The sequence below is a fragment of the Peromyscus leucopus genome, chromosome 2, assembly GCF_004664715.2.
Source record: "Peromyscus leucopus breed LL Stock chromosome 2, UCI_PerLeu_2.1, whole genome shotgun sequence".
NCBI lineage: Eukaryota > Metazoa > Chordata > Mammalia > Rodentia > Cricetidae > Peromyscus > Peromyscus leucopus.
In genome coordinates, this window is record NC_051064.1 from 40,988,936 (window position 1) to 41,011,770 (window position 22,835).

Genomic DNA, 22,835 nt, shown 5'->3' on the forward strand with positions numbered 1-22,835 from the left:
GAGTAAGAAACTAAAGCTTCCCCCTAGGAAGACTATTCACATGCATACGTTTAAAATGTTTAAAACTTCAATATATTGTTCAGTGTTTTGTTTTCTCATGATATATTGAATTCTCAGAATATAGAAAGTGTACTTAGTACTCTGGGAAATGGAAAAAAAAATAGACCAAACCCATGGTCTTTGAGTTCTTCCTGTGAGTGGCATCAATCATGCCTGTGCATTCAGGTTATAAATGCTAACTAATTGCAGGGAACAATCTTTTCACAAACTCACTTAAGCCTCTGCAGTTGCCTTATGTTCCTGTGTAATAATCACTGGGTAGAAACTGTGTAATTCTTTAAAACAGTATGAGACCTGTTTTCATCTTTTAAAAATAGTTCTAACATTGCCCAAAGTAGACTCCAGAGGGTAACTGAAACTGTAGGACAATATTGAGACATAAGATTTGCTGCAAAATGTTAGATTCTTAACATTTGTGTTGTGCTATCTGCTGTTAGTGATCAGAAGTGATGACAGAAATATATCCATTTTACAGCAAAATTCAGCTGCAGTAAATGTGACTGAATTAAGACTGTCCCAGTCTGAGTAGAACCTTAAATTTTTTTCTTTTTTTTTTTTACCTTTTTCATATATTCAGAAAAGTATATTACTCAAATTCAGTTTGATATCATCTTTGTGTGTCATTTCTGATGGTGAGATAGGACAAAATTTTATTACTGATAAAGTAAGTGGACTCTGAGAAAGGAAAAAAAATCTATTGTAACTTAAATTTATCTTTAATGCATGAAGAAATGTGGAGTTAAAGGGGCATTAAATATCAATGAAGATATAAACACTTTCAACTGGTTTTACAATGAGAACGAAAGTACAAGAACAAAATCATAGACTCAACATAGCATGAGCAGAAGTCACTTAGAGAACTTCTCATTTAATAATAAAATGAGACATTTTAAGCATCTTTGAAGTATTCAGAGTTTTTGTTAAATTAAAATTTCAGAAATTTTCTCTGAGATCATATTGTAGTTATCTTTATTGGCCATAGAAATTTTGTGAAAGTGACAAATCATTTATAAATTCAGTCTAAAAGTACACTGAATTCCTTATATGTGAAATTGTTTCCATTAGAAAATGTACATTGTAGAAAGATATTCATGGTTAAAATAAAAAAAAAAAACAGTTTTGCCAATGACAGATGCAACCCATTTTCTACCATCCATCAATTAAAATAAATAGATACAGAAGATGGTTTTATCTCTGAGAAGAAGTAAACTGATAAATGATTGCAGTACTTCATCCATGTAATCCACAACATGATAAATTATGACTGTCAATGTTATCTTGGACTCAAATGGGCATTTCATCAGTCTAGAGAATCTCAAGTTAAAGTCTGAATATATATATATATATATATATATATATATATATATATGAATCAATAGTTCGTGTAAGAAAATATATCCACAGCATTTTCTTTACATGACACAGACTTGCTCACATGGGTTTACATAGAGCAATATTGTTGCTGAGTAATGAGAAAATATTTTATAACATTATAATACTTTATAATATTTATAAAATTCATTGTCTGAATTGAGACATCTCTCAATAGAGTCATTTGTGAAATACTTTCAGTCTTAAAAAGTGTGTAATAAAAACAGTGACATAAATATCAAATAGTGAGACTATTTGCTTTTGTGGCTTTCTTGAAAAAGATCTATTTCGTGGGTAACAAAATTTATTTCTCATATCTGGAATGACATAATTACCCTTAAAATTAAATGTGTGAATTCTTCAGATAAGTCTCTCAGAATAATCAGCCTTGATTTCTCCAAGCTGAAGTCTGGTCAGAAGAGCAAGCACATTTCGCTTTACAGCTCTTGCTTTTTGGTAGACACCATAACTGTTTCCTTCTTTTTAATAACTTCAGTTCATTTAGGAGACAAAAATCTATTTACCAGTGGAGGAATCTGAGATATTTGCCTTAGTTACATACAAATAGAATATAAACAGCTACCTCAAGAAATAAATGGAAAATATATACAGTGTTACACAGTGAAAAAAATGTGTGCCAAGAAGCATACATGAAAATCAATGTTTTTTTTGCTGTTTGAGGACATTTGGTAATATTAGGCTGGTATAATAAATTTGTAGTAAATACAACATGACTAATTCTTTCATGAGACATTTCTGAGTTGCAGTATTCTAAAATTCATCAGTTCTTTTAATTTTATAAGAATGATTTTAAAAATGCATGCAGTAGTTTTAAATAAATTGATAGTTTGATTAGATTTTACAAGTGAAAATCATTACCCAATGTATATTATCATATTTTCCCATCTGCATTTTTTGAATTAATAGTTTATCAGATGCTATAGGACGTACAATCTAAAATACACAATATTTTACATCTGTCATTTCTAATTGGGAAAGTCAGAACAAGTCGATGACAGTTTCATTATTAATGTATCATACTGTGAGTTGGGAAAAATCACAATAATAGTAAGAGAGGACATAAAGAGCTGTCACTGAAGCCTTTAAAGCTGTTAGATATGCGGAACTTGTTTGCTATGAGCAATAAGTAATATACATGATCCAATCATCTCTGAATTTGTTGCTGATCTGCCTCCCCTTTTTTGTGAAGTAGTATAAATGAGTTCACTTGTACTACATATTGTATCATAAGATAAATGGGCATTTTAAAACAATTCATGCATAGCTTGCTAATTTGACATATATATTTGGTTGGCTACTTAAAACAATTTGTTTCTAAGGGTGAATTTTACTGTCAAAACTACTTGATAATTATATATTGCTTTATGTACAATTTTATATATGATGCTGGAAAAATAAGTAGCTCTAGGAAATGTTTCTTTTTCAAAAGATTGCAAACTATTCTACATTATACATTTCAACACATTGTTTCAGGTTTTTACATTCCAGTATTTTTGGAATCTTGTTCTACATGTTTGTAGGTATCTTTGGGTTTAAGAATAAAACAAACCCTTAAAATGTCAACTGAGTTATCAGGAGTTCTGACCGGCATCTGTACACTTTGAGGGCTAATTTTAAGAATCATTAGCCTCAGCCTGTTAAAATTGCAGTCACACTAGAGACTACAGACTTACATATGAAAAGAGATGTTAGAATGCTCTCAGCAGATGTGAAACAATAAAATGTCCATTGTATGTCCAAATAAAAATGATGCTCTGTTCCTAAAATGCAGAGTGGGATCCTACCCTCTCTGACTTTCAGGAATCCATACTTGTGGTACTGTGCTTATTCTTCATATTATTGGGGAAATTATGATGTCATTTTATTTTTATTTTTATTTTTGCTGAAAGACTAATGGACCCCCTTCCCCTTTTTTTAAAAAACTTACAGTGGGAAGAAATTAGTGGTTTGGATGAGAACTATACTCCGATAAGAACTTACCAGGTGTGCCAGGTCATGGAGCCGAACCAGAACAACTGGCTGCGGACTAACTGGATTTCTAAAGGCAACGCACAAAGGATTTTTGTAGAATTGAAATTCACCTTGAGGGATTGTAATAGTCTTCCCGGAGTGCTGGGAACGTGCAAGGAAACCTTTAATTTGTACTATTACGAAACAGACTATGACACCGGCAGGAATATAAGAGAAAATCTTTACGTAAAAATAGACACCATTGCTGCAGATGAAAGTTTTACACAAGGTGACCTTGGTGAAAGAAAGATGAAGCTGAACACTGAGGTGAGAGAGATTGGACCTTTGTCCAAAAAGGGATTCTATCTTGCCTTTCAGGATGTAGGGGCTTGCATAGCATTGGTTTCTGTCAAAGTATACTACAAGAAGTGCTGGTCCATTATTGAGAACTTAGCTGTCTTTCCAGATACAGTGACTGGTTCAGAATTTTCCTCCTTAGTTGAGGTTCGTGGGACATGTGTCAGCAGTGCCGAGGAAGAGGCAGAAAACTCACCCAGGATGCATTGCAGTGCAGAAGGAGAGTGGTTAGTACCCATTGGAAAATGTATCTGCAAAGCAGGCTATCAGCAAAAAGGGGACACGTGTGAACGTAAGTAACATTTGTTATTTAAATCTGAAATTTTTAGTTTCCAGATACTTTATACAATGATGAATATTTAAATAAGTAAATCTTAAGCCAGTTACCGAGTTCATTTTATCTTAAAAGTCACTATTAAATAAAACAACTATGTATGGTGGTATCTGCACTAGTGATATGCAATAAATAGCGATGATGACAACAATTGGTAGTAAATTTTATTTTTCCCGTTCAACACGTTTGCTAACCTGGAAGGAAGCAGTTGCACGCTGGGCTGTGAGGTTTAAAAGGAGCAACCAGGCAAGTGGACTTCAGCCGGTGAAGGGAATGCCAGTAGGGACTCGGGAAGATAGGTTTCTTCCAGCTTCGAAGCCCTGATCCTCTGAGCTTTTAATGAGTGCAAAATCGAAGGAACAGGAACTTACAGAGAGGAACCTTATTAATGCTCAAGTATTAACAAATAGAGCACAGATATTTAAAATTATCATTCAAAAGTAAGGGAAGTTTGATGCGAAATTACCATCTAATTTCATACGTCTCTGTAGTTACTTTTCTCAATGGTGTCCTTCTTTTCTGGAGTAAAGAATAAAATGGGTGTTCTTCTGATAAGTCATGCTGTAGTGGATCATATCTTGTAGAAGAGGTCTGAAGTAAAGTTTGAGTTACCACAATACAGCAATTGAATTGTTCATATTTGTTTTTGAACAATAACAGTGTATATTTTCAGGAATCCTTTTACTTCTAAAACTCAGTTTTCTCTTAATTAGCATTATGTGATTAAATATTGGCCAATTTAAAAAATTCAAAATAGCAACATGTGTACCATCTTTTGCAATGTAGGTCCTGAAAAATATACACAATTATATGACTTATGAACATTATTTTACAAAGCATAATATAGTCTGTAAAATGACTTTTAGGTATTATTCCTTAAACTGCTAAAGTAGCAGCATAACTCTGATATTTACAATGACTAGTTAGGTTAAAGATAGCTGCAGCTAGTAATTGTTATAACTATCTGCATTGTCTACTAGATACTCTGAGTACTCACCCTTCTGTTTTCTACCTGTTTACTGAGGTAGGTGGACTTGTCCTGTTTCACACAATGGAAAAGGGTGTCTGTGGAAAACAAATAGGTCACTTACTGTTACAGTAGTAATAATTGTGTTAGTCTAGATTCAGACTTCACATACTCTTATTCTTGGGCCTACATTTTTAGTAACATTACTATAGTAATCTCCTTCACAAAGCAAGTAGAATCCTAACAAATACTATTTTTCATTGTTTATCTTAGTGTTTCCCGCATAGTAGCAAGTGGTCCCATGTCCCATGTGAATTACATTCTTACTTTCCAATTTTATAAGAACATTGAAAGAATAAATGATAGTTTAAAAATACTTAGGTATCTGAAACAAGGAGTTGTGGTCTGCACCTTTAATTCCAGTGCTCTGGAGGCAGATGCAGATGAATATTCAAGTTCAAGGATAGCCTGGTCTACATAGTGAGTTCCAGGCCAGTCAGAGGTCCCCGGTAAAACCCCGTCTCAAAACAAACAGTCAAAACAAAATTTATATTTCTGACAATTCATTTAGTTACAGTGTGATTCTTTGGCTTTAAAAATGGCCATTCTAAATTGAGACCTGCTGTGAGTAGAAATTGCATGCTGAGTTTCAAAGGAATAAAAGAAAACATACACAATTAGAAATTATCAATATTCAATATAGTCTGAAATAATAATTTAAATTTAGGTGTGCTGGGTTAAATTTAAACATTGCATCAAACCTATACAGATGTTACGTAACGTGCAGTTGTGTATGTCTGTTATTCAAGCGCTCTGAGGGCAGAGGCAGGAAGTGACAAGACTAAGTCCATCTAAGTCTGCATCAGCACTCAAGGCTGTACAGTGAGATACAGTGAGACCTTGGTTTTTTAAAGAAAAAAACTTTAAATGTTTGTATCTTTCCTTTTGACACAGCTAGGTGATACGTTAAAAACTTACATTTATCACTCACATTGTACTCTTACTGGACACACGTTTTGGATGATAAAGCTGAACTCTTTGTGTTTTTCAGCCGTGTTTGAAGAGCTAAATCCATGATGTGGATTACCAGGACGGATATAAAGTAGTCCTTCCTCAGCACTCAATTATTATCTGCACCGTAGATAACACTGTAAAGTGAACTCTGAGCAAACGAAAGGAGCTTCTGTAGGCTTAGGTCCCATTAGCAAACACAGCATCCTCATATGCCTCTCCCATATACTTTCCTCCTTCACCTCTCATGATAGTAGTCAGTTAGAAAGGATTCCATATATGCGAACTAGAACAATGATACAAAAATTTGCCACCCTCCCTTGGCAGAATGTGATCTTCCTGGGGAAATATAATCATTTGCCTAGTGAACTACTAATCAGATGAAAGGCCATGTTCTTATCCAGGAGGAGTTAGCAACAGCTACTGGAAAATGATGTTGAGTCCAGCTGTACCAGTTATTTAAATATTTGGACAGCAACAGTACAGTTTTTTTTTTCTGTAATATAAAAGCTAATGCTAATCATTGAATTGATGTGAGAGAAGAATTTCAGATTTGCACAATTATAAACGGGGAAGAAGTAGCAAAGCAGGAATGCATATGTACAAGGTCACAATTAATTTATCCGATAGAAGACTAGGAAATAATTTTACAGGTTCTGTTCTTCTAAGAATTAAGCTTTTTTTTTTTTAATGAAAATGACAGTTACAATTTTTGTTTTTTTGTTTTTGGTATAATTTAGCAGGAAATACTTGAATTGTACATATTTGTATGGAGAACTTAATACATATCTTTACCTGTAGTTTACAGGTATATTTTACCATGAGAAAAGGCCTCGATTTTTTCCAAATGACCAAAATCATTCTGCTAAACATGGTGCTATTATAAATAATTATTTTGGTTTTAAGAAATTAATACAAAATTTGAAAACCGAAATTACTGTCACCTGTGAACTCCACAGTAGTACCTAAAACTAAAGTAAAACCCATCTATCTGCCTTTATCCGCACCAAGTCCTGACGTGTCATAGGTGGAATTGCATTTTGACAGTAGGCATTCATTCATTTCTAAAAGCACGAAGAAGGGAGATGCTTCTATACACCCTTATATTGGCCTCATTCTAAATGAGTGACCTGTTGTTCAGGACAAAACTTTCTTAGGTTTTATGAATTGGTGACATACTTGAGGAAGGAACTACGCTCATTTGCAAAAACACTCTGCTCCTTGGCAGGGTTCCAGTGCATGGCTGTGAGGGTGCCTGGTTCTGGATTTGATCCAGGCTTGCCTTTATAATATTCCTCCTGTTCCCTCTCAATGATCCTGTTAAGAGTTGGAAAACAAATCCAGTCCCGTATTGAGGAACACTGATGTCTTGAGAGGGGATGCTGGTATGTCCCTAGCCAAATGTGACTGATTAGCCACTTAAAGTGCTGTTTATCTGGGGGCTGTCTAGCACATGATTGTGATGCTTATCCGGGATAATGAGAAAAGTGAGTAACTGTGCAAACTGATCACAATTTTTGTTAATTGATATAAGAGCTCATTTCTTGACCTTGAATAAGGTAATTCTGTTTCTAAAGCCACGTTTCTTAAATCTATGAATACATGATGAATTTTGCATAATTCTCTGAGTACATGAAGAAATTCTAATAATTAAATAATATAGTGTTTTAAAACAGACCTTTGCAGGTACTTTAAAATACATAATTCTGATTTCTTGTCAAATTTAACTTTTGAACATTTGTCTTTAAGTTAGAACTTGAATGAAAACTAGCCAATGTTTTTTTCCTAAGTAAAGAAGACAGTCATTTAAAAATTTAGATTATAATTTTTTACAATATATGTGGGAAGGTTAGTAAAGTTATATCCTGAAATGTTTTACATTTTTAATTTTTTGTATGACTTTGCACATGTGTAGCTGAGTTTCACCATAGATCACTGTAGGTAATTTTCATTAGATGTTAAAAAATGATGGCCCTTCACTTTCTCATTTAGTCATTTCAACTTTGCTAAGAAGCTGAATCTCTGAGATATTAAGTCAGAGAGGTTAGACGAGCGTGTTGGATCTTGATATTACTTTTGTCTTCCCTCTGCTATCCTACTTGCTTCTTTAAAGTCTGTTCTGGACTTCAGTGTATAGATATTAGTTGCTGCAGAACTAATCACTTTTTATTTTATTGAGGGTGTCTGAATAATTATTTGGATCAGAACTCATATCTTTTTTGCTTCGAAATGTTCTTTCTGGTTGAAAGCATAGAGTTTACATCATCAAAACTGTAAAAACATGATCATATTATAGAAATGTGATTTGCTTGCTGTGTTTATATTGCTTAATTACATTTTCTGAAAAGAAAAATTTAGAAATTTTCTCCTGATTATTTGAAATACAAATTCAAATGTTTGATTCATGATTTTTATTAAAGGGATTTTATTCACATCTGTATCTTATTATTTCATTTGATAAGTTAATAGAGATATTATTTTAGTGATAAATGACTTATGAACTTTTAACATATACCATTCTAGAACTTAAAACACCCATTTGACTTAAAAGCATTAACAATATTTAAAATCTGCGTTTTATGTACAGTTCTGATACTATGGCCATGCTTTAATATCACAGACAAGTAATACAGGATTTATACCATCAATTTTCATGATATCCAATGAGTCTTTTGAAACGTATTGTATTGCTAAGTAAATATTAAGAGAAATATACTCTGTATTACAAAGTAAATTGCTGTGATACAGAAATTGTAGAATTCTGAAATTCTGGATCCACACCTTACCAGGTGCTTAAAGTAGGACATTCTAAACCTTAATTTCCTTAAGTTTAAATTGGGGCTAATAAAAATAGTACTTTCCTCATAGGGGTCTTGTCAGAATTGAATGAAATAATGCACGTTAAACCCTAAGAATAGTATCTGGGACATAAAAAATAATCAATGAATGTGTAGTGTTATTTTATTATTAATAATGCAGTATGATGTATTCTTGGTAAAAAAATCTTTTGGCAATGAATGAGTGTAAATATATAGTGTAGTCCACAGCCAGTGAATTATTCTTTAACCTAGCATTGTAACTCAGATAACACAGCAGAGAGCATTTAAATAAAAAAAAAAAATAACTCTTACACAGCCATTTTCCTTTCAAACAATATATGTATTTGAAATATTGGAAGTAACTTGAGTGGCCAAAGTTAAGGCTTCACACCACAATTGAACTTGGTTATTATAATATCAGTGATCCTATATAAAAATTTTGAGTTGTCTTTTAACAATTTTGAATGAAAACTCAAGTAACAATTTATATACACATATTTAGGGAAAAAAATAGCTGGAGCTATAAATATAACTATGATTTTGATACAGTGATATTTTGTTCTCTCTGCATTAAAGGTATCTAGAACACTAACTTTTACATATTATAATTAGCATACTTAATTATACTATAATTCATTATGATTATTAGTTATAGGAAATCATATAGTTCACACAAGATTAACTTAAATTGTGTCTTCAAAATATGGTCTTAAAACGACATTAGCTTCTGCATAAATTCTGCAACATTGGCAAATAGCAAGTATATTTTACATGATGTAAAAGGAGAAAGATTTTGGGGTTTTTGGTAGAACAGCTCATAGATTTTGCTTACTTAATTTTTAGTTAGTAATAGTCAGCAATTCACATGTTCTAATTTAATAACGTAGAGAGATATCACTGAATCATTCAGCCCAATAAACACTATTGCCTAATGTGAAGAGCAATGTGTATATGGAGAGAGAGAGAGAGAGAGAGAGAGAGAGAGAGAGAGAGAGAGAGAGAGAGAGAGAGAGAGAGAACTGAAATAATAACAAATTGCTTCAATAATATGTACATGATGTTGATATACATTTTATTTATTTTGTCCACCTCTGGGTGTATGCTCATGTCTGTGTCACTGTGGGATCAGAGGACAACTTGCCGGGGTCAGACTTCTTCCACCTCATGACCGCAGCAGGTTTAGTGCAGAGTATCCTTACCTGCTGAGCAGACTTGCTAGCTCATACACACCTTTAATGTAAAGAAACAGGATCATGGTGAGGCTGGGATGAATACCCACTATTACAGAGTGTGGAAGGCTGCTCTTTAATCAGGTTGCTGAGTCTTCAGAATCCCCAGAGTACCTGAGTAATTATGGAGGACCATCTCAGTTTTATCAGTTGCATGATCATGTTAATTGACTTTCAGAATATTTGGAAAGGTGATATAAACCTGAATATTTTCTCACATTATGATGATTTCTAGGTATTTGTTCCTATTTTCTTAAGCACACTGCATTCCAATTCGGTTTCATCTCTCTCTTTCTTTCTGAGTGTGATGTGTGAAGTACTGATATACAGTATTCTTTTATTGTTTAGAAGCTTCATGCCCCTAATTGCCTACAGAAAATCCCTATTTTTTTTTTCAGACTGGCACTTAATCTTTTCATCTTAACCATGGTCTTTAAAAAAAAATATCAATGCATATGTATCATTGTTGAAGTCCTGTTTTCCTTGCCTGATACTAGTCTACTTAGCTTTAAACATTGGTCCATTCCCCCCTCCCCCGCAATGTCCCACTATTTAATAATATCTGACCTTAAACACAAATATAGTTCTCATTGCTACTTCTGTGACCTTACTGATCAGCTCCTGAAGTCCCGTTCATCCTTGAAAAAGCATTTGGGGCTCCTTCTGAGACCTTTCTTTATGACTTTTGACAGCCGGTCACCCCCCCCCCCCCCGACTGTGCCTTCCTTTTTACCATGCACTGTCCTCTCCTTCCTGGCCAGGGAATGATGAGAAAATACAAAAAAGTAATGTGCTTCATACTCGAGGAAGTTGTTTTTATGAAAACAGTTATTTCTTATTCCTTTTCACTTTCACATTCTCTGTCAGTCTTTTTCTGTCTTTGTTTTTTTTTTTTACAGCTTCCTCATTTCTTCTCATTAAATACAGGCCTAGCCTCCTTTTCTCTATTATCAACCAATTGAGAAGGAAGGGGCTCTACCAGCCTGAACAACATTTTCTAAACTAAGATCAGAAGTGTGTTTACAGTTACTGTATACTGAAACTGAGAACTGTTCTAAAGGTAGATTGCTTTGCTTTCAATTTGTATGTTTAAAATACTAGTTTGAATTAAAAAAAAAAAAAAAAAACCAAAATAAAACTCTAGAATGTATTACCTGAGCCCTGTAAATGGAAAGATATCTATAGCCCTTATTATGTGAGAACATTTCTCATATTGAATTTTATATGTGTATTATCTCATACTTTTAATATTTTAAAATTCTTTACATTCAGAAACTTATAATACTTTTTAAAATACATAAGAAAATAGACAATAACACAGACATGGAATGAGTATCTCCATGGTCTCCAGCTCCTTTTTTTTTTTTTTGTCTGTAAAAACAATCCTTGTCTATGCTTGCCAGGCGTGGATAAATATTATAATATGTAAAATTAGACTCATCACAATTTCAAACTAGAACACAAGTTTTTGCTTTTCTTCGGCCTTTTTGTTTGTACTCATAGTACCTCAAAATGTCAATTTTCCAATAAGGAGAAGAGTAAAAGTAAGTAAAATGAAATGTAATGAAAGGAAGACAAGAATATGGAGTCAATAGCTCTTTCATGTTTTAGTTATTTGTGCATTTAGTGTATAATTTTTTGAATATTTTAAATTAAGCTATTACTAATATATATGTGGTCTCCTTTTATATTTCTCGTAGAAGTTTAAATTGGCATGAATTTCTGACAGGCAGTGTCATAATATAAATTGATGATCTTCTGTTTAGGATGACTTCCCTATATAGGTCCTAGCCTTCTTCTCTAAGATAATTATAACTAACCTATAAAATAATTTCTTTCTAATGATTTCTGTTTGATAACCATTCTGTGTCAATAATATTTTTATGAGAAATTTAACAGCTTTACAATATGTAGTTTTCTCTATGATTATAATGTATGAATCAGAGAGGAAAATATCAGAAAAATATGTTTTTATTAGCATATCAACTGAAAGGTATCTTATAAAAATTAGATTTATAGGTTGGACATGTGTCCTAGGGTATTCCTGTAAGTTGATTGTGTGAAAAGCAGATATTTTCACACATACAGAAATTAAAATAGAAGATTTATTTTTAAATGTGGAAGTTTCTCTGTGTCTGTCTGTGGGTATATTTGTGCGTATGTCTGTGTGTGGGTATATGAACATGATTGCAGTTGCTGATAGGGTCCAGTAGCTTTAGATCCATAGAAATTGGAGAGACACGTGAATGTGAACCTCTTGACATATGTGTTGGGAACTGAATGTGAGTCCTCTGCAAGGGCAGTCTGCTCTTAACCACTGAGCTATTTCTTCAGCCTCATGCATATAGAATGTTTTTTAATCTAATGAAGTGTTTCTCAACCTGTGGGTTGCAACCCCTTTGGGGTCAGACAGTCCTTTTATAGGAGTCACATATTAGATATCCTGCATATCAGATAGTTGCATTACAATCATAATTAAATTACAGTTATCAAGTATCAACAAAAATAATTTTATAGTTGGGGGTCATCACAACATGAGGAACTGTATTAAAGGGTCACAGATTTAGGAAGGTTGAGAACCACTGAACAAATAGTAAAAACAATTCAACCTTGAATTTAGTTCAAATTAATAATCTATAGACCTTTTTATTTCTTATCTATGATAAAAACAGTTAAAACTTATTAAGTATGCATAGGTATTTTATAGACTTCATCTCAAATATCAGCATTTTCTAGGAACCAGAATTTTGTTTGTGTATTTAAATGATTTTCTATTGATGATGACATTATGTATCACTGCTGATGTCTTAAAAATTATAGCAGCTGTGAAAGGACCCATAGTGTGTGCTATATTCTGCTTAATATATCATCTAATTAGCTCTTAGTTTTGTACCTCACCTATAGGGTTTTGACCCTCAGTCCTCTGCTGCTCTACTGGAGCCACAAACAATAAATTGCAGGGGATTTTTGTTTGTTTTGGTTTTGTAGACAATCTAAATCTTCAGAAAGGAACCTATGATGGTTCTTAAGTACAATAATTGATTGAATGTAATATTTAGCTACATATTTGTATTTATCATTGAAGTTAAGTAACGGAAATCTATTATTAAACTTACTCTACTTAGTAAGATCATTCTTTGTAACAAAGAATAGGAAAGAAATTGGTGTAGAAGTGGCCACTTGGAGAAGGGTATAATGTCTTGAAAGACTATATTCCTATCAGTTATGGGATAAAATAAATGTTTGTTCTGAGAAAAAAAAAATTGATGAACTATTAGGCAAGCACAGTAAATTCCCAGTGCTTTAAATGTTCTGTGTTTATTTAAATAGCAGTTTACTGTTATTAACTGAACCACTTCCCATGTAGACAATTACACCTAATGATGTTAATGACATTAATTTAAACTAATAGCTGGGTTAAACAAATAAACCTAATGGATTCCTTAAATATTTCTTTGTGTCTTCTACTTTTAACAAGATGAAATAACGAACGTTTCATAGCTTGTCTAAGTTAGATGCCATTTTGCGAAGGTCGTCTGTCTCCTTGAAATGAAATATGAGAGAGGATATACCCTTTACTCACTCAGATAAAATACATTTTTAACATAATGTTTTTACTGATATTTTATACTCTAGTAGCATAGTATCTTACAAGACAATTGGAATAATAAATTCTTGGAGTCTATGTCCTGAAGATCATCAACAGTATATTAGAAGAATATATTAATAAATAGGACAAGTAAATCTTCATGCATAGAGTTAACATTTTATTGAAGAATGTTCCAAAGATGAAGTCACAGCTTGCTGTTGAGTTTCTTTTTCTGTTTATTACAGGGATATACAATTTATAAGTGTATACTGCTATAAATGCATGCACATATACATACCCTCACACAGTTATATGTACATACATAAACACACATAGCTCACTTGTATCACACCAAGAGAAAATAAAATCATAACTCAACATAATGGAACAGGAGGAAAAGATTTTTCTTTTTGGCTCATTATTAGATGTATGAATTGTTATGCACCAATTCACTAATTTATAAGTGCCTAATAGTTACATATTTCCCCCTCTGGAAATCACAACTACCAATCACAAACAAATTGAAAAAAAAATACTCCTGTAGAATATGCTTGAAGTAATAGATGTTTTAAGAGGAAAAAAAAGCTACCTCAATAATATAAACCACAAAATGGAAAGTTTATAAAATAAATGTTTTCTTCATTTTTCTAGCAGCTTATGTAACAGATCAGGGCTGCTTAGGTCTTGGATAAAAGGGAAAGTGAATTTCATGCTTACATATTCTGCAAGTTTCCTCAGCATTTTGATCAAGAAAGGACAATGTTAGTAATTAGCACATCATTATTATCATGTCTGTTAGATGCAAATGCACTTTAAAGTAAAATCAGTGGGTATCTCTTATAGTATTAGTTACCTAGGCTTCGGGCAGAAGCAGTTGCTCTGCCATTTATCACGAGGATTCACACTACATGCACTTCCTCTGCAAATCCTTCAGACTTTACCCCTCAGCTCTTTCAGGTCAGAAAGGCAATTTGGCATTTGAAAAATCTCTTTCTTAAAACTGACTGCTAGAATCTATTGCTTAAAACTGACCATGTAGGCAGGCAGTTTCTGGTTTGCAAACAAAACTTAACCTATGCACATACATAGCCCACTCACTCCTCCACTAAAGTTTTTAGTTTGTAACATTTATTTCGTGTAAAGTTAAGTACAGGAGTTCTGTGTTGTTTTAGTTCTGGTTTCTCATTCAGTCTTTTGCCCCAATAAGATAACATTACCGTTCCTAGCTCTCTATGTACATATCATCACTGCATATGCATTCATCCTTATTTTTAGTATATCTCATTCTTCATTAAGAAACAGTGAATGCTCCTTGATAATGTCTCCTCCCTTTGATTTTTCTTTTGTTCATTCCTGTTCTTTTCCAATGTTTTAAACTTTAGCAGTTGCTTTTAATTTCCTTACACTATCACATGGCTTAACACTTCTAAAAAATACTTAACCATTATAAGTGTGTATGTGTACATACGTATATCTATCTATAGATATATAAAGATAGTTTCTGGGTTTTTTGAGACAGGGTCTCATTGTACAGCCGAGGTTGGCTTCGGATTGCCATGTTGCTCAGCTTTGTTTAAACTTAAGGTTTCCTGCCTCAGCCTTCCAAGAACTTGGACTATACCTGTATATCACCAGGTCTGACCTTTCCTATCTATTAAATGGATAGGAACAGTAAGAGTACACCTTCCTTCCTCTTTGTGTCCTTATTTATTAGATATAAGTATATATAAATATGGCACAATTTTAGGTTTTGCTTTCCTTTTATGCCAATAATTTTGCTTATTATAACCTAATGCTGGACATGCTAGCATTTAAATAAAATAACTGGACTCAGTTAATCCATATTGCTTATGAGCTTTACAAAGTTGTGATCTAACGGTGATATATCTGTCAAGTTGTTTTTATGTTTCCTTTAAAGTGCTAGAAACTGAACTCAAAGTGCTGTATATGCTGGAAACATGCAGCATCACTGAGCTAGGGATAACTACTGATCTTTGTTCTTAGATAGTCTTTTCCTGCTGCCAAGGCTGACTTTAAATTAGCAGTGACTGCTCCCTGAATGCTGGGATTGCGTCTTGTACTGTCATTCAAGGCACTGTGTGCATTTCTGCTGTGAAAAGTAGCTCACTTCTTCAGGATTCTCCTACAACCCATGACTTCTTTAAATCATTGACATCATTTTTTATTTACAAGACGTTATGATATTAAGCTTAGAAAGACAGTTTAATAAAGGAAAATAAAAATTACCATTCTATCAGCATGAGGAAAACCTTCTGTCACATGACTTCTAACTGTTTTATAACGCTAAGAAACTACCGGAATTATTCTCTGCCCTGTCGGTTTTTGTTCCTTATGTAACAGCAGGAATGTTCTGCTGTTCTGTGCAAGCTCAGAGTCCAAATCTTCAGTAAGGTACCCTGTCAGGATGGGCAGATGAGTGCCTAATCATCAGTGCTGTGAACCTTCTGCTTTCTAACGTTGTAACATCCAGCCACCATGTGTTTAAATTTGAAAGAGAAATAGATGCTAACAATGAAGATGACTTTAGTGATGAATTTAGAGGGTTTTTCTTTCCCCTGCCGAAAAGGCAAAAAAAGAGTGAGTGCCTGGGAAGGGCTGAGGTTGGAACACTGACAGCTTCTTTTGACCCTTCATATTTGAGGCGTTCCTGCCATTATATACATTTGCATAGACAGCAAACAGTGTTATTCCTTTAATAGAGTATTAATATTCAAGAGCCTGTAAATATAGCTCGTTTAAATTCATATAACCTAGGACTCGATCACTTGTTGAAAATGAAATATGGGTGTAAACCAGCATTCACATTTAGTGTGATTTTTCTCTATTGTTGCTGCTTTAATTTTTCTTCTTTTCCTTGTTCTTATTCTCATCCTCATTCTTCCCCTCCTCCTCTTCCCATCCTTATCATTTATTTCCTAATGTCTAAGAAAAAAATAAACAGGTCAGTTTTCACACATGGGTAATCTGTACTAGATATAATGCACATTTATTAATATAAATTTGCAGGGCACCTTTATTTATTATTCATTGATGCCAATAGATAACTGATTGTCACTTGCCACACAAAGTAGAATCTGATAGATTGTCGCTATTGACTGATGGACATATTCATAAGAATGCATATTGGCAGACTCCTTTGGTCACCTGAAAACAAACAATCAACCACCCTGTTCCATCCAAATTTGGAGATGAGAATTTAATCATCTCACTGTCCTGTCTTTAAATTTTATATATTATCAGTATCTCACTTGATTCACAAGATTTTTAGACTTTTAGCACCATAGTTATAAATTAGAGAAATGACTACTTAATTTTTCTAAGGTACACAGGTTCCTGGTGTCTGAACCACATTTTAAGGAAGAAGTTTTATTTGTTCACTATATTTTATAGAAAGACTACTATGAATAAAAATTTATAGTTGTTTTGCATATACATACACAAAACTTTTAGAAATTTCTTGAGGAAATACTATTAAATGTAAAGAATAAAAGTGGAGAGTCTTTATATATTCTGTGGCATTAAGAGAAATTAAGCTCTTGCATTGCTCTTTGAGTAACTGTCCGTATTCTTTTGAATGGACTGCTTCATTCTAGTTAGCATACTTATAATTCCATTTGTACTTACAGTTTATATAGAACAAAGTGTCTATAAAAATTTAATTGGCAATTTCAATCATAATTTGCTAATTTTCTGAACATAAATGATAATACAGAATTTCAGAATCTTTTCATCTAGGCTTACTATCTTTGTTTCAAGTAATGGAAAGTGATTACATTATATTGTTTTCTGCAACCTAACAAAAAGGTTAATATGGCTTAGAATGTTAACAAAAAGGTTAGCATTCATCATTCTTTGTAAAATCCACATTTATTATCCTATTCCACTTTATATTGAGTATCAGTTATTTATGTACGAATATACTTACTACCAAATATGTTTGGCTGAGTCTTGATAATTACACTGATTTTTCTGGAACATTGGAGTTATAACTACATTTTTTATCTAAAACAATTGTTTCTTCAAATTGGGCTCCATAAACTCTATCTGCAAAAATTCTTCATAGTCTTTACAGTTGAAATTTTGAATATTAGAGGTTATGGTTATATAATTTTCTTCACATTGTTCAACTTTCAGTAACAAATTTCAACATATTAAAATTGCTCATGGCCAGAATCTCAACACAACAATCAATTTTTGGACCTGTTAAAACATCTTCAGTAGAAATTAAATATTGTTTATAATTTTTTTTGTGGCGGGGTCTGGGAAGGCTGAATTTTACAATCTCATCAAGTGGGAGAAAGCAAAAATGAATTCTAGAAATTTTGTAGAATTTTCTCAAATACATGCATTTTAAAATAGAAATGTAATTGCTACTTTCATGAAATGACTGAGGATTTTCCCCATATATCAAATGATTTTTATTAAAGTTTTTATATTAGTTACTTACCAAGCGACACAAAATTTGATTATCAGTTTAGAAAGGTGCTATGAGATCATCCAAGAGTTACTTTAAATAGATAAATGATTTTGATGTTATTATAATGACATTAGAAAACTGAGATACACAATTCAGTATTTTCTTGGTTGACCTAATCTTTGCTTGTCTGATTACATCCTTTCTAAAGACAGTAGAGATGCAATTAAAAACAAAAGACATCTGTGCCCAGCTTTAGCTAGCCAAGAAGGGCAAGATCTTGTGTTTAAAAGGTAGAGAACCCAGTTGATGGAAATGTCTGGACTTGTTAGCACCAGTGAAGCTGAAGGCCACTGAGAAGCTCAGAGGGATATTTTGCTTTGGAGATAGAAAGAGAGGCAAACTGTGGCACTTGGGAAGGAGGTCAGCAAGAGAGATCATCCATCATCTTTCCTGGCAGCTTTCTGTCAGAATCTTGTTCTGTTTAGTGGAGGAACTAAGACTCTATGTTTGATACTGATCAATTGTCAGCCAAGTGTAAGTGAAGCTAATAGTCATTGACCCTATGCATGGCCTGTGTGTCATTTGAGAAATAATGTTATAGAATATGTCAATATGTGTGTGGTATGCAGAAGGAGAAAAAAGAGGGTAAAGGGTGTTAGAAAGATAGGGAGATTGATTGATTGTATTGATCAAATAGTGAAGATTTAGCCTTCAGCTGCTCCATATCATTAGTTGACTTTTTTGACACAACTTTAGCAACTGTGTTTTCATGTTCTTATCATGACATTTCTCATAGAACTTGACCATGCTGCAGGATGACTCCTTGCTTGGGTTCCTTCTGTCTGTACATGCAATACCTAGCCACAGAGACAGGATTCAGTTTATACTAATCAAAGCTCAACATTTTGAAGATGACTCTGATTTCCTGGGTCACATTTAAAACAAAGCAAAACAGAATTCTTATCATTAAAAAGTGGAGTGCTTCCCTTAAGGAACATGGAAAGGCTGTATTTTATTGATTGATTTTAAGGCAGTAAGCACTTTATTTTCTAGTTACTATTGTCTATTACTCTGTAATAGACTTGTTTTGTTGCTAAATCAAGATTTTTCATGTTTTTCTTCTTGAAGGTTATATTTTAATAATATATTTTGTGTTCTTATACTGAAAGAATTTCCATTAATACATTAAAAAGTTCTCATAAAAATGACTATTAAGATGTAGCAGCATTCATAAATACCTTTTATATGAACAATGTAAAATGGATGCTCTGTCTAGGTAACATTGCCACCAGCCTAAATCAAAAGATAGCTTTATAAAAAAATGATTTCTAAGAGTAAGTGGAGTTTCAGATTTGTAGAAAAAGGTTAAATTAACATAAATACTTACATTAAATTATCACCCAGGGTTTCTGAGTCAGGGAAGATGATTTTCTGCCCTGGTGGATTCTATGAGAAGAATCACCAGGACAGATCTGCATCTCATTGACACCAACCATGTTTGGACTGCAAATAAACAGTTGTAAAATTTTGGAATCCCCTCATCAAAATTTTTGGTTCCCCTCATCAGTCGTGTTTATTTGTACTTATTAAAGGAGTGAACATGTTTTTTGTTCTCCCGACATGAAAAGGCAGCATCTGACCAGTCAGATATTTTCCTTTCAGCTTTTTCTCAACAAGTAACTAAAATCAGATGCGATCATGCAGCTTGCTCCTGGCAGCACTCCTCACTGGTGCCCCTGAACCTACTCATACAAAGACACGAAACATGTGCTTACTGACTTCTTAATTCTTTCTTTTTTTTTTTTTAAGCTCTCAACATTCATCTCAGTTGAAGCACCCTTGAAAGTAAAATGTAATTTCACTGAGTTCTGATATTTCTCTCTCGTTAGTTGCTTATGCTGTAAAGAATTCACCAATTGTGCTTTTGGACCTGTGTATAGACCTGCATTTGTGTGGCATTATTAGAATTTTATAGCTTTTTTTGTAGTAGTTCTTTTTTTCAGCATTTCTTTTATTTCTGAAATTATAATTTAATCAGAAGCACTTCTCCCTTCTCTTTACTTCCTCCATACCCTCCCACACATCCCTGTTTGCTCTTTCTGATTCTTAGCCTCTTTTCCCATTGGTTGTCGTATGTATATTTATATATTAACACACACACACACATATGTATATATTCATAAACCCATAAATACAACCTGTTCTATTGTCACTGTCTGCACGTAGAGAGTAAATTCAGTCAACAAAACAGTTACTATTTTATTTTTTTCAGTTTTTGAGACAGGGTTTCTCTGTGTCGATTTGATGCCTGCCCTGGATCTCACTCTGTAGCCCAGGCTGGCCTTGAACTCACAGAAATTCGCCTGGCTCTGCCTCCCGAGTGCTGGGATTAAAGGCGTGCCCTACCACTGTCTGGCTAAAACAGGTATTTTTGAAGTCATACCAGGACAAGTGTTTTTGTTGTTGTTTTGATTTTCTTTTTTCTTTTTTCTTTTTTATTAAGTGGCAACAACAGTAATTACTTGGTAACTGTAACTGATTTTCAAAAATTTTGAATGACAATAAATTTGTATAGAGTCTCAGACATTAATGCAAGCAGTGCAGAAATGAGAGGCATCTTTTCTGGAGGTTTGTTGAGTAAGTGACATTGATTTTATCATCTAGCTTTCCACATAAAAATTGTAAAAGCCATTTTAAGTGTGTGTGCTCATGTATGTTTATATATGTATGTATGTATTTTTATATTAAGTTTTATATTATTTCACATGGATTTTTCTCTATTTCTTCAGAAGCATCTTAGAAAAGATTTCCATAATAGGGCACAAAAAAAGACATGTTGCTTAAGATGTTACTGCATCATGGAGTCATTAGTTAATGGATTTAGCCAGGTATTTCACAAAAGTGAAAGATTAATTTTCCTTTACGATATGTTTACTTAGATTAGTAGCACTAAGGGTTAACACATCAGTGTGTCATGTCATGCTATACTAAAGTAAGTTGCAGCTCTGTGCCCTGCACTTATACTTCCTTTAGTCCACTCCGTACTGCTAGCCCACTATAGGGGTGTTTGGTTTGTTTCTTTCTTTTGTTTTTTTAAAGTGCAGATCAATAGATAATGGTGTCAAAAAAAGGCTTTTGATAGATATCCAACATTGTTTTTGCTGGACCAGTGTTGTTATCTCATGGGACTTCTTAGTTTATTCTTAGATGTGTTGTTTGGAAAAAGAAATTGGAGTCCAAGCATGATTCACATCCTACTGTAACAGTCATTTTGCTACAATGCTCCTGATTGCTAAGGCACCGCGCTCCCGAAGCCCTTGTCAGTGCTGTGGGGTTTGGTCTTGCTGCCTTAGTGGCTGATGGCTGTGATTCGTGAGAAGGGTCAATAGAAGGTTATTAAAGATGCCTTTCAAATCCTGCAACTTCCATATAGACTGTGATCTCCTAAGCAAGTCCTAAAATGTGTTTCCCGGATCTTTAAATTAGGTCAGACTAGAAACAAAGCGCCTTTTTCAGAAATCATTGTAACTATTAACTATTAACAAATGTTTTATTCTAACTGGTATTAATTCCATGATTCTGAATAGTAAGATTATTAAAATTTATTTAGAAAATCAATGTATATAAATATTAAAAATATTTCCACTAGTTTGTCTTGATTTATCCTTTAAATAATTTTCTATATAATAATTGAAATATGTTAACCTTTAATTTATCTTTTGAGCTTTTATCTTTAAGTTGTCACATAGGAAATTTATGTCATCAAAATAAACATAAGTCTTGTAGAGAGCCTGCTTAGTGATGCCATACACCAATACCTAGTACTAGAGAGATGGGGGAGGGCATGGAGAGAGAGAGAGAGAGAGAGAGAGAGAGAGAGAGAGAGAGGAGAAGAAGGAGGAATGGAGGGAGGGAGATTATCCTTGTGTTTATTGTTTTTACAATAGTAAATAATGCTGTACTGTATAGCAGATAGGTTTGACTTGTTAGGATTATTAAATATGAAAAAAAGTTATTTTGCATTTATGTAAAAAGGAAAAAAATAAACAATGCATTCCTTGGTGCAAATTTTTCTCTGTTCATGTATATTAAGCATGATTTCATATCTTCAAGGATATTTATGGGAAATCATGGCAAATGGATAGCATTCTGTCTTGAGTATGTTTTCATTTCTTATTTAAAACATAGAGAAAGAATGTGAGATAGATTTTGGTAGCATTGTCAACAGGGGAATGATAATGAAGTCCCTCACCTGAAAGTGGCTGTTTCTTCTTTTGTGACAGTGGGGAGGGAGAATTAGCAGCAGTGCCGCCTATCTGTAGGGATATTTTCCCCCTTCCCTGTTCAGACAGCCAGGCAAAAGTGCCACACTGACTGAAAGGTGACCGTTCCTTTAGGGCAGAGTCAATTCCACTTCAGATTCTCACCGTGCTAGAGGGGTCATGGATTTCTGGAGAAGTTTAACTGCTGTTTGATGAAAGGAAACAGGAGGGACTTCCTCCTTCCCAACTGCAGATCTCCAAGGTGATGTGGAGACCAGAGTTTACTCTGCATTGCTTCCTCAGCAGAGTCCTGGCTTTCATCGACATTTGCTAAAGAGTCCTGTGATGGAAAGAATTAAGTGTAAAATTTGCCTGCTATAGAGAGAGCAAGAGATTGTATTTGTGTGTGCATGTGTGTAGGGGTGTG

At 33.6% G+C, this 22,835-nt stretch overlaps 1 protein-coding gene across 6 annotated transcripts in view; it reads left to right on the top strand.

The window, feature by feature from the left end:
- Epha7 (EPH receptor A7) overlaps nt 1–22,835 on the top strand; it is a 150,391-nt gene that overhangs the window by 4,406 nt on the left and 123,150 nt on the right. For all 6 annotated transcript variants that reach the window (XM_037202479.1, XM_028872740.2, XM_028872741.2 and 3 more), the window contains exon 3: nt 3,382–4,051. In XM_037202479.1, the coding sequence (XP_037058374.1) occupies nt 3,382–4,051 (670 nt within the window). The remainder of the gene's footprint in view (nt 1–3,381; nt 4,052–22,835) is intronic.